Source organism: Artibeus jamaicensis, unplaced genomic scaffold, assembly GCF_021234435.1.
Source record: "Artibeus jamaicensis isolate MK-2021 breed Jamaican fruit bat unplaced genomic scaffold, CSHL_Jam_final scaffold_1283, whole genome shotgun sequence".
Lineage (NCBI taxonomy): Eukaryota > Metazoa > Chordata > Mammalia > Chiroptera > Phyllostomidae > Artibeus > Artibeus jamaicensis.
The window spans coordinates 21729561-21743090 of NW_026522028.1; the positions used below are offsets into that span (position 1 = coordinate 21729561).

The window sequence follows — 13530 nt, forward strand, 5'->3', positions numbered from 1 at the left end:
TTAAAAATGAATCAAAAAATCCTTTTTTAGTTATAGCCAATATATATTTTGGAAACTCATTTCTCAATGAGTCTCAAATGATGCATTTACAAATAAATCAAAAGATGGGTTCCAAAACTAGTTTTAACTGTGCATGTTCACCTTGTTTCCAACAAATCTTTGAGCAGTCTTTAAATAAATATATGTAACTCAGCTCTATTTGTCTAAATTGAGTTAAAATAAACTGAGCTAAAAATGGGCAAATTTTATGGTATGTGGCTTACATATCAATAAAGATATTTTTAAAAATGAAATGAGCTGAATGAATTATGCAATTGAGAATAACATTAGTGTGTCAGGTGGCAAGAATTCTAACTCCATTAATCTCATTCATTTTTTTCATTTTTTTAGTGCCTATTTTGTATCAGCCACTGTGGAATACTCTGGGGTTAAACAAAACGAATGGGACATAGTCTCTTATATCATGGACATGTCACTTGCCATTTCTGTGCCATAGCTTTTTCCATTTCTTTTTTCCAAAGATTTTATTTATTTACTTTTTAGAGGGTGAGGGAGGGAGAAAGAGAGTTAGAGAAACATCAATGTGTGAGAGATACATTGACCTGCTCATTCTCACAGGCCCCCAACTGGGGACCTGGCTCTCAACCCAGGGAATTAAAGCAGGTTGGTGCTTAATCCACTGAAGCCACACCAGCCAGGGCTTCATTTCTTAAGTAAATGAACTAGGCGCTGTGCTTCTCCTATTTGTACAAGTCTCATTCCTGGTGGAGGTACTAAAAACTAGGTCAAAGAGAGAACCATAGACTTGAGGACATACTGAATGCATAAAAAATTGACTAGGCAGCTACTGACATGTAAGTGCTTACTGTTAGTAAAGAATATTTGTGTGTGTGTGTGTGTGTGTGTGTGTGTAGAATTCAAGACTTCTGCATAAAAGTTTTATGCAATCAAATGAAAGTTGATTATTTTCTTAAATCAGGCTCTCATGTAGTTTAAACATATTTTTTCCATTATCGTAATGATCCACCTTGTGTCTCATTCTTGAGCCAAATAGATTGTTTGTTGGCCCTCTGCTTTATCAGATCAGTCTCCATTTAGAAAAGCACTGTTGGATCCAGCATGCAATTGGAAATGGCCCGAGGATTATTTGGCTCAAGAACACTGACTTTCCATTGATGACAACTCATTTGGGCAAAAGGAGCTGTTCTGGACAATACAAAGGAATTTAGTAACAGTAACGTCTCATAACCTTAGGACCCAATTTGTCTTCCCTTCACTTTATGGATCAGAAGAATTTTATGTACTTACCACCACCCTAAGGATATCAGGCAAGTCATAAAAAGGTAAATAAAAGTCTTTGATTCAATTTCCTACTTGGCACACACAAATCAAAATAACATAGTTTGAATATGTTCCTTTTAGAGCACTGTGTCCAGTTTGGGACTCCACAGCCTAAGAGGGATATGCACCATATGAAAAATGCCCAAAAGAGCACATTTAAAGCAGTAGGTAGTGATACTAGGGAAAAATTTAAACTAGCTGAACTTAGGCAAGTTTTTAACCTTTTAGTGACCCAGTTTCTTCCTTTGGACAATGAAAATAATAACCTCATCAAGTTGTGAGGATTAAATAAGATGCAAACCATTTAAAGCACTTGGCAAAGTACTTGATGCATATTAAGTAAGGGTTGGCTATTATGACTATTATTATTAGGTACTTGATTTTATGATGGTAGATACATATAGACAAGTCTAGAGAAGCCATACCATGTGCCTTATTTCTATAATTCATTATAACAATTTTTGTTAATAATAGGCAACAGATATTATGTCAGATATTATGTTTCTTCTATGTCAGAAAATATACTAAATGCTTTATATCTTAAAACCGTTAGTTCAATGTATCAGGGGAAGAACTCAGTCTCTGAAGAATTGAATAACTTTATCTAAGGTTGGTTGGTCTGTTCTGTCTCTGTCTCTCTCTCTCTCTCTCTCTCTCTCTCTCTCTCTCTCTCTCTCTCTCACACACACACACACACACCCAGGACTCAAACTTGTGGATATCCATTTCAAAGGCCATGCATTTAATAAAATACCAATAGTTTTGATCAGCAGATGCCTATATCATTATTGCTTATTTTAGCCTTCTACAACAAGTCACATCAATAAAGATATCTTCCACTGATGCCTGAGAATAATTCCAAGTTTGCTGAGACACAGAAGGCAAGAGCCATCAGGGACCTGAAGAACCAAAATTCAGATGAGGAAATTGGGGCTAAGAGCTCAATTTACAATTATTGATTGACCTCCTATTATGTTTTTAAAAGATTTTATTTTACTTTTTAGAGAGAAGGGAAGGGAAGAAGTAAGAGAGGGAGAGAAACATTAACTGATTGCTTTTTGCAGGTCTCCATCTGGGGACCTGGCCCACAACTCAGGCATGTGCCCTTACCAGGTATTAAACCAGTGACCTCTTGGTTGATAGACCAGTGCTCAATCCACTGAGCCACACCAACCAGGGAAAACTTCTATTTTTATGTGATAGGAGCTGCTCCAGCACTGGAAATACATGGGAAATCAGTCAGTGATGTCACTTGCTTCATGAGCATATGATCTTGGGAATATTAGAGCTTGAACATATATAACTATACTAATGAATACCATATAGTTATCCTTTTGGTAAGTACTATCATGAAGGACAAGTCTGAGAGTAAGAGAGCATATAACATGGACCTAATTTAGCAGCAGAAGAAGAAGTCAGGGAGAGCTTTTTAGGAGAGTGATGTTTAAGCCAAGACCCAGAAGGTGAGTAGGAATTTATTTTGCACAGGGTGAGTTGACCAGGCTAGTTAGTAGCTGAGCCTATACCAACAATTTAGGTCTATAGTTCTCATTCATGGGTTTTTCCCACTGCTCTTAAACCTTCAAAACCTTCGGCAGTTTGCATTTGCCAACTCCATGACACTGCTTTATGAAGCTATTTCCATTTTTAAAAGGAGGAAAAACCCTTAAATTTAGCTCTCTGATCTACAACCTGCTGTTACAATCTGTGAGTGACTTATTTTCATTCGTGTATCTTTAAAGGGGGGTGGGGCTGGGAGTTCTTTGGTATGTCTCTAATCTGTGTCATGCCACAAAGCAGTGAACTGTGAAAAATACCCAAGGAATTCCCAATAAATTGTACAGGAGGCAAATGAAGGGCACGCAGCTGTGAGTTTGAGCAGCTCTGTCTTTTCAACTGGATCTCTGGAGGTTCTATCTAGAGAAAACCTTACTGGGCTTTGATTTTTCATATCTGCTGATGGGTTTCATCAGCTCTCATCTGTCCTTTCAAAAGCGTTTCTTTTGAGCCTGTCTGTTCTGGCATTTGAACTCATTTGTGTTTCAGGTGTGTGCTGAGCCCTTTTAATGCAGTGAATTAAACACCAAAAAAGGTAAACTAAAGCATTTCATCTCTCCAGATTTGAGTTTCTCATTCTGGCTTGAGTCAGTGACACATTTCTGTATGCCTTTGATCAATTACAAAATCAAGCTCCAAACGCTTTTCTCGAAACAGATGCACAGAAGGGTAGGAGCTTCCCAAGGGAAGAACTGAACTCCATCCTGAAGAAGGCTAGAATGATGAGTGGGACCCAGCTGCAGCTAAGCTGCTGCTGTGACAATGATCTCACCATGCTTCGTACCTAGGCAGGATGTCTGATCAATTGATCGTCCTTCTCCTTTCTTTTAAAATGAAATATACATGTATACATGTGCACATTAGGCACTTTCTTTCCTTATTTTTAAATTCTCTGCAATTGCTTTATAATCAATTAATTCTTTGGCTCTGGGTTTTATTTAATTGTTAGAAAGAACGAGAACCAAGCTGTGGCATGCTATGCTTAAGAAGTGTAACAAATTACCACAAACTGGGTGGCTTAAAACAATAGAAATTGATTCTCTCACTATTAAGGAGGCCAGACGCCCAAAATCAAGGTGTCAGCACTCTTGATTCCTTTTGAAGGCTCTAAGGGATAATTTGTTTCATGCTTTTCATTTTGCTTCTGGTGGTTGCCTGCAATCCTTGGTATTCCTTGGCTTGTGAACACATTACTCCAATCTCTCTGCCTCCATTTTCACATGGCCTTTGCCCCCTGTGTGTGCGTGCATGTGTGTTTATTCTGGTAAAGACTCCAGTTCTTGGATTTGGGAGCCACCCTACTCCACTAATGCAATGTGACCTAATCTTAACTTGATTCCATCTGAAAGAACCCTATTTCCAAATAAGGTCACATTCATCAGTACCACAGATTAGGATTTGGACATATTTTGGGGGGAGATACAATTGAACCCATCACAAGAGGTAAAAAAGCTCTGCTCTGTATTTCTCTTTCCTTTTGTATACTGACTGAAGGCACAATTTAACCGTTACATGGTGCAGAATCTAGTTGTCAATGTTTGTGGAACATTAATAAAAGCATACCCACTTGGTGATGAGAGTGCTCTGAATCTTAATTCTGCTGCTGGCTTTACAAGCTGTGAAAACTCATTGGTATAGTTTATTACATGTAGATTATTCTTCAGTAAGTACATGTGAAGAACCCAAGACAGAACACCAATTTTCATTTTCTCCTCTCCTTTTCATACCCCTCCCTATCTTGTCACTAGAAGTACATGTTAGACAAGTAGTTTCTCCCATTTATATTCAATATACAAGAGTGAATGTTCTGGAAGAAAATGAAAACTTTTGAGGGAAAAATCCACATTATTTAGTTACTTCAAAAATTTAGAAAGATTAAAAACTGTTTAGATTATGAACATTTTAGAATTACAAAATATTAAAAATTATGTACATTATTACATACTTCTTCATCCTGAAAAGTAGTTCTAAACATATACTATGGGAAGGTGTTAAAAACTACTTTAAGTAACTAAATACAGCTAAGCCATATGCTAGATTCAGGTAAAATGAACAAACTTTGAGACTCCAAGTATACCTCTACCTACAAAGACAGAAAAAAGTGAAACTTACAAAGGAGGAATGCCACTGGCACAAAGTGCACATTCAAAAATGTTGATAAACTGATATTGAATTCTGTTGTTAGACAACTTGTATTATTATTATTAAAAGTCTCTTGAGTTTCAAAACCAAAAATAAGTGATGTTGCTCACACATTTAGGATTTGATGTCGGAATATTCTTTCAAATGCTAGCTGCTGATAACCAACAATTGTTTAATCTAAAAAACAGAAGGGTTGATATTAATAAATGCTGTAGTTAGCCAGCTGGAGAAATAAACATGTAAGTGAAGTGGTAAAACACTGTGCCTTTGCAAACTGTTTTTAGAAGATAAGGACGAAACACTATAACACATAGAATACATTGCTAATATTCACACAGAAAATGAGAAAATGGACAGTGTTGCAAGTGGATTTTGTTTTGTGTTCAGTGCAGGTGCTGACACAGAAACAGGAATTTTTTTTCTCTTCCTTGATTTTGATTTTTCTAAACATCATGATTAGTTAGGGATGGTGAAATTAGACACATGGAGTGGGGAGAAAGTGAGAAAGATGAATAAAAATAGTAATTTAGTTTTCTGAATATAATATCAGAAGAAATTGTTACAGATAGTGGTCTTAACTGGGTGGATATGAAAATGTCAACTGGGTGCTTGTTTTAAAGAGAGGGTTCATGGTTCCAATTTTGGACAATGTGAAATTAAACCAAAATACTGAGCCAATGAACTGGCCTGTTGATATATAAATGCAATAAAAGGCAAAAAAAATTCTGAATAGAGAAAACCCCAGGTTGTTTTTTATTTAACCCAAGAAAGTGCCCTGATTTGAAAAAAGCCCATGTTGGTATTATTTAGTTGGTACAGAGAATGCCTGACTAAAATTTGGGAAGAGTGGTAAAAAAATCCAAGCTATGACTTTTCACCAGGTTGAACATAGGTTTTTTTCCCAATGAATTTTAAGAAAATAATTCATTAACACATTAGAAATATTTGAGTAGTTCTTCTGGGTATAAGACCAGGTGAACTCACATTAAGTATGATCATTCAACATAATTTTAATTTTATGGATTCTGTATGCATTATAGTAATAACTCCCACCATTATGCTTATTCTATCTAGAATGTTCTGTGCTGCATACATTAGGTCCATTACTCATCTCCTCATCTTCTGAAGTGGACATGATTTTGCAGATGGAAAGTGAGAATAAGAGCTGTGAAATGATGTGCCCAAGGTCACATAGTTAGATAAGAAATCAACAAGTTGAAATCCATTCAGAAAGGGTCTGTAAGCACTTACAAATAGAGTAGCTCCTTAATCTGCAATTCTAGTCCTGCAAGAGTTAGAGGTCAAGGTTAAATCACATAGATCCAAATACTGTCTCTGCCACTTAACAAGGGGGTGACCTGTGGGACTGGTCTAGGTCTTGGTTTTCTTCGTTTATAAAATTGGGGGTTAAGTACCAAAGTTTTATATGCATGTGTGTGACTATTGATTTGGATAGTGTACGTATGATTTTATCCCAGTGTCTGCTACACAGTAAGTCCCAGTAAGTGTGAGTTGTTTTTGTATTGTTATGATTAAAGGGTCTGGACCAAGCTCTCTGAGCAGATGATCTTGAGTATGACACAAAATTCGAATTAGCAAATGGTATAGAGATGTTCAGTGCCTTTTCCCTTTAGTGTTGGCATAAAGTCTTTTTTTTCCTGAATATTTATTTTGGTATTATAATATTAAATTGTTCTCTAAGGTAGAGAGTAAAACTTATATCTTTGTCTTCTCACATTATATATAGTAGTACCAGTTAGGACTTGAGCTCTCAAATACCCTTATGTCCCACAAACCATTATATTTACCTTCTAGAGAATTACTATGACAACAGTTCCATCTTTGAAAAATGATCACTTTTCCTCAGTGCTGGGTTGGTGTTTAAGAAAGTGAGTTTTTATTAATCTTACCTGTATGAAATTATCCTGCAACTGTAGATTTACTGCCACTAACATCTATCAATTGTAGTTTAAGTCCCATGGCAATTAAATTCATTCAGGAAAATCCTAGAATCCAAAGAAACATTCTTACTTAGTTCAGCTGCAAAACACCCCTTGGTTACAATCAAGAGGTAGTTTAAACATGGGGCAATTTGGTTGTTTAATGTAATTAGCATTCTTAAGCCCTGTAAAAGTTCTCCATACATTTCTCATATATTCCACATATGCAGATTAAAATCATGTTCCACCCTGGCTGGTGTTGCTCAGTGGATTGAGCACTGGCCTGAGAACCAAAGAGTCGCTGGTTTGGTTTCCAGTCAGAGCACATGCCTGGGTTGTGGCCACGTCCCCAGTAGGGGGTGCGCAAGAGGCAACCACACACTGATGCTTCTCTTCCTCTCTTTCTCCCTCCCTTCCCCTCTGTCTAAAAATAAATCAAGTATTTTAAAAAGATAGGTTTAAAAAATAAAATAAAATCATGTCCCTCTTTTCATGTTTTAGAAGCTTAGAAGCAGAATCCTTATCTTCTTCTATGGGACAGTGAGATGCTGTGAACTTTCACCCCCACACACCACTAAGAATGTAGAAATGATACCAGAGGGATCAGAATCTGAGAGACATAGGCAGAATGAAACAAAAATCAGTGATGCTGACTAAGAGTTCGGAGCCAATCAGATAGAAATCTGAAATATTATATGGAAGTCCATCAGGAAGATCAGTGTGATTTGGGACTACATAAACCATGGGATTATATAACAAATGAAGGCAAAATAGGATGCCCTAACCTGAAGCATTGTTCCTCAGGACTGAAAGGGAATAAGTAATTGGAGGGAATCCAGAGGAGATCATCTACAATGATGGTTTTAAAACAAAATATGAACTTTATAGTGTAGCCAAACCACGAAGTCAGACCCAAGGGGCATGATAAAAATCTACAAATAGCTCAAGGGTCTTAACACCAAGGGGAAAGAGGAATTTTGGCTGGAGAAAACAAAAATTTCAAGGGATAAAGTTAAGAAAAGGGAAAGTTAGGTTTAATAGACTATATCATTTGGTAGTAAGATGTATGTGTTTGTAGAACAGTGTCTCAAGAAAATAGAAAGAAAACTGATGAGTTATCTAGGATCCTTGATGTTAGACAAAGGACTCCAGAACTTTCATTAGACTGTCCCTGTGCTGTGACCAGATGGAATAGATTTTTTTATTGTAAATTCTTAGGATAATTATAACAGGGAGTAAGTAGTGAACAGACTGTTCTGTCCTTTAATAAAAGGTATCCTAAGGCTTTGATTAACTTCAGCTTTAAGGAAAAAGTAAACAACTATGGATACTAGTTTTCAATGGCAAATGCCCTGATAAAGGAGCAAAGTCTTAAAGACCTGATTTTTAAAAAAATTTTATTTAGTTATTTTTCAAGTACAGTTTTTTGTCTATTTTTCCCATCCCAGCCTCCCCCACCCCTTGCTCCCCACCTCCCTCCCTTTTCCACCCCCCTTAGTTCTCGTCCCTGTGTCCTTCCTATTTGTTCCTCCAAATCCCTCCCCCTTTTTCCCCTTAACTTCCCTTCCTTCTCCCCTCTGAAGACCTGATTTTTAAAGTACATATATTCCAAATCATTTATTTATAGACCAGCAGTTATAACGATTCTTAAGCAGGCTGATGAATTATAAGAAAGATTCTGGGGATCAGTGTAACAACACCAGCCATTTTTGAAATTGGTAAATGAAATCTGGATCTTCCTTAATTGAGTTTGGCATAAGATGACAGTCAATCAGTAAAGCCAATGTGAGTAGGTCTATATAAGCAAAGGGATTATATAACAAGAGTAAAATAGGATGCCCTAAGAATGAATGAATATAACATAAGCCGCAATGACTGAAAAGTAAACCTAATGGCAATCAGATTGGAAATCAAAATAGTTTAAAAAATAGCATTTAAAAATCCAAATAATTTCTTATAAAATCTTTCCAGAAGAGCCATTACATTCCACCCCCCCCCCCGTGTTTTAAAAGCACGTATACTTACACCGGATTTTTAAAAAGGAGCCTGAGCTAAATATTTGTGATTATTTAAAACAACTTATTCATTGTTTCCAACCGGGAGGCAAGCCTCAGGCTAATGGAGGGAGGGTCAGGACCCCTTGGAAACAAGATGATGAATGAACTGAATAAGTTTGCTCCAAGCAGCAAGTGCCAATAGAAGTTTCCCTCTGCTCATTGGATCTCCGATATCCATGACCAAGAATGTGTGAATTGGTGCCTGCAGGGCATTCTTATTAGCCCTACTTAATTACAGCAGGTTTGTATTTCCAACCCCATGGTCATCATATGAGCTTAGAGAAACAGAATGTATATGATTCCTAAATAACATTTGCTCAGCCACCTTGAGTTAAAAGTGATTCTATGAAGTGTGACTTTGTTAACCATCTACTCCAAATGCCAAAAACCAACGGGGCATAACCAATTTCACACAATGGTATTCAAATGGTAGAGACATTAAGTGTTTTCATTACTAGTGACAAGTTAGTTACAAGGTATTGCTAAGAAAAGGGCAGGCAAGACCCACATTCTTTTACTTCTAATGTGACTTGTTTGAGGAGAGAATAAAACAAACACCAACAATGTCCCCAAAATAATTTGGTGTGTGTAGTCAGGCAAGGAAGTAAGGGACTTTAAATGCTGTGCCTCTCCATAGCACACCTAATCACCAGCCACTGAAAATACTAAAGTTTCAGGGTAAGAAGAGATGGATAGTGGTGAAATGGAAAATTTGTATCTTATTTGGTCTTCAGGCAGCAGATAGTTAGTTCATAAAGTTACTGAAGAAATGCCCTGCGTGCAAACCATCTTGCTGCATTTACAAAAAAAAAAAAAGTACCTGAGAAATCCTGGGGTGGGAAAGAAGCAGCAAATTTTTCTGTTAATTAGATATCACTACATGCCTTCTCCTAGATAGTCAAGTATCTAGGAACATTGAGCACACTTTTTAAAAAAACAAAGAAATTAATTTCCCCCAGAAAATTTTATAGGGAATAAAAGAAGCTTTCCAAAATCAGAGTTGGACAATTCTGGTACATACACAACAAAGCGAATGTTCGTGTCCAACACCTGTATTTATAAGTTCATCTTAAGTTTTTTTTCTTTAATAAAAGAAATGGTAAAGGAAAGTCGCCTTTACATTCTCTGCACCCTGAAGTAGTAAAAGGGACACTCGAAAACCATTACACAAAGTACGCTGGCATTTCCAGCATTATCTCTGCTTTCCAATGAGAAGGTTGTAAAATGCGTTGCAAAACTTAAATGTTACGTCAAAAGCCCGCAGAGAGACGGGCGAGGCTTTGCGCTTTACAGATTCCAGCGGCGGGATGGTAGCGGGAGAAGCTGCTCCTAGACTGGTTTCCAAGCAGGGAATATTGACGTCGCCAGCATTTTCCAGCCTCCTAGGAATGTGGCTTTGGCGTGCTTCGCCCAGAGGCGTACAAGATCCGAACCAGAAACCCAACGCTTTCAAAGCGCTAATCTCCGCAGCCTCCAGGCTGACGCTGTGTCCAGCGCCTGCCCTACGCCTGGAGGCGCCTGACCCCGCCCAGCCTCCCTTACTCCTCCTTCTGGAGTACATTTTCGGAGTGAGGATTCCCCCCACCGTCCCAGCACTTACTAGGTCCCATCTCCAGCTCTTTTGAACTCTCTATCTCTCCTGTTTAAAAAGCAAAAACAGCAGGGTCGGTGGGGGTGGGGGAGCAGTGGGGAAGGAAGGCAGGACATTTAACTTCAACTTCAGAGCGACTGTCCTGGGTTGCCAATCTAACACCAGTGGGTGGGGTGCAATCTGACACTTCCTTTCCTTTCCAGAAACGTGAGTGGAGCTGGCGCCCCCCTCGATCTGGGGGAGGGGAAGCCGGGGAGAAGGTCCACACTTCCGTCCTCACAGCTTTCTCCCTAGGAGACCGGGTTTTTGGGGCGGCTCCCAGGTTGGGCGTCTGGAAAACTTCTCCAGGTTCTGCTTATTCCTGCTCCTGGCTCCGCCTTAGCTTGAGACCTGGCTTCGCTCCCGCCCTACCAGTCCCGGCTGCCCGCTTCCCGCTGCCTCTATCCTGAGTGTGCATGCGGGGACATCTCCGCGCCTGCCCTGGGCCCAAAGCTGGGTTGCGAATATCAAGAGTCCCTCCGAACGGACCATGGGTATCTGCCCCTAGGGTTCTCTCCTTAGCTCCCTGAGCACTGCCAGGAATTCTCTCCCATTGTAGACACTCAGCCCTTGGAAGGCCCTGGGCGAAGCGGGCTCCGTGTCCCCGCTTTGTGGCAAGACTGACACTCTGCGGAACCTGGAGCTTGGAGATACCCTTGCGCCTAACCAGTTGAAGGATTGGGCGCAGCAGCCAAGTGCAGGCCAGACACGCAGCTTCAGGGGCCCCGGGAGACGGCGACTGTACTCCCGCGGCGCAGCCCGGGAGCCTAGCTCCACCGCTGGAGGAAGTCCCTCTCGCTGCATTAGGAGCACGGACGCGCCCTGGGCGCACGCCCAGGAGGCCTCCTCCCCAGCCCACCGCGACCATCCTTAGGGTGCAAGGAAGAGGTTGCTGGAGACTTCGAGGCTGCTCAGCGCCAGGGAGCAGGAGCCCCGAGTCTCTTTCCTCAGCTGGGAAGCAGGAGTAGCGCTGGCGCGCTGGAGCTGGGAACACAGGGAGCGCCTGACCTTCCTCCTCCTTTTTCTTTCTATCTCCTTCGCAACTTCGGCTCCGGGGGAAGGCTCTAGCCGCTGTAGGCGCCCTCGACCCTTTTCATAGAAGGCTGGTGATGGATCTCCTGCTTTTGCCCCCACCGGGGCACTTGTAGTGCCCTAGTGGCACGTGAGCCTGGCACTGCCCACCACCACCCTCTGAGCTTGGCAGCATCTCCTGAGTCCCTTTTCTTTCCGCGGCACAAATCGCCAGTATTCCCAGACCGGGAAGAACGTGGCCCTCGGGCATAGCCCTGCCCTGATGTCTGCGCAAAGCCTGCTCCACAGTGTCTTCTCCTGCTCCTCGCCAGCCTCCAGTGGCTCGGCCTCAGCCCAGGGGTTCTCCAAGAGGAAGCTGCGCCAGACCCGCAGCCTGGACCCAGCCCTGATCGGCGGCAGCGGGGGCGAGGTGGGCGTGGAGGGCGGCTCTCCGGGGGTCACCGGGGGCCGCCTATGCTCCCCATTGTCCCCGGCTGAAGGCCTTGGGGCCCGCTCGACGTCCTCTTCCAGGGGCCCACACCCCCGAGCCAACCGAATCCCACCCCCTGGACCCCTCTGCTCATCCTTCTCTACTCCAAGCACCCCGCAGGAGAAGTCGCCGTCTGGCAGCTTCCACTTTGACTATGAGGTCCCCCTGGGTCGCAGCAGCCTCAAGAAGAGCATGGCCTGGGACCTGCCTTCGGTCCTGACTGGGCCAGGCAGTGGCCGCAGCGCCATCCTCTGCTCCTCCGGGGGAGGCTCCAACAGCATCTTCGCTTCTCCCAGGAGGTGGCTCCAGCAGAGAAAGTTCCAGTCCCCACCCAGCAGCCATGGCCACCCCTACGTCGTGTGGAAGTCCGAGGTAGGGTCTGGTGCCATGGGTCATCATGGCCCAAGGATGGACACCTGGGAAGCTGTTTAATTTCATCACATTTACAGAGCCAGGAACTCTCTGAGGCTGTTTCTCTTTGGCTGGTGAATGGTTGGTTCCTGGAAATGGGTCCTAGTGGCCACACCTGTGCCTGTTGTTAGGGCTTCTTGGCTCCACTTGGAGCAGTGGTGGGAGCTGGAGGAAGACTTGGTGTTCTGCTTTCCTGTTTGCCTGCAGGCCATTCCAAAGGGTCCTCTTATCTCCTCACCAAAAGTTGATATGTTTAGGAACTCAAATAATCTATTTCTAAGTGGTTTGTAAGGGCTAGATGAAATATGCCTGCCATCTGGTTGTTCTACAGATAATTCAAGAACATTATTCTGGAGGGTGTCATTGTGGTTCCGTGTGTTTGGGTGGTAGAGGGGAGTAACTACCAAAATTCTCTAGTTTTGATCTTCTGAAATTAGAACTCTATGGTATGGAGTACTAGTTTAATATAGGGGAAAAAATCTCTGATTAAGGCTATGAAAAGTAATGGAAACATGCTGAAATTCCACTAAAGACAACTAGCAGTTGTCCTAATTTCACTTCTTTTACTTATTTCATTAGTGAAATATATGTGAGTCGGGAATCATTAATAAACAAGGTCTCGGAGCTCTCTGGTTAGGAAGAATGGAAAACAGAGCTATTGGGAAACTGGTTGATGGGTACAAGGAAAGCAACATGCTTTTACAAAATAAATAGTAGTTGTTTTTAAAACAAACAGCTCCTATCTCAGTGCACAAACTCTATAGATTTGCCTTGGATCTGTTTCCATAAAGGAAGGGAGATTCCATCAGTTGTAATTAAATATTTTAAAGTACTATTAGAATTACAGAAATGAAATGCAATACCATGTAATTGCTGGAGATTTAGAATAAATAAAGGAAACAGAACCAAGAAAAATGTTTGAAAATAACATCCAAAATCATACTTTACTCT

General features: G+C 41.2%; 1 protein-coding gene across 2 annotated transcripts in view; it reads left to right on the forward strand.

The window, feature by feature from the left end:
- Positions 1-10934: 10934 nt before the first annotated feature.
- Positions 10935-13530, forward strand: part of ARHGAP6 (Rho GTPase activating protein 6) — a 484972-nt gene continuing 482376 nt past the window's right edge. For both annotated transcript variants that reach the window (XM_037157509.2, XM_037157510.2), the window contains exon 1: positions 10935-12540. In XM_037157509.2, coding sequence (XP_037013404.2) covers positions 11962-12540 — 579 coding nt within the window. In that variant the 5' untranslated portion in view covers positions 10935-11961. The remainder of the gene's footprint in view (positions 12541-13530) is intronic.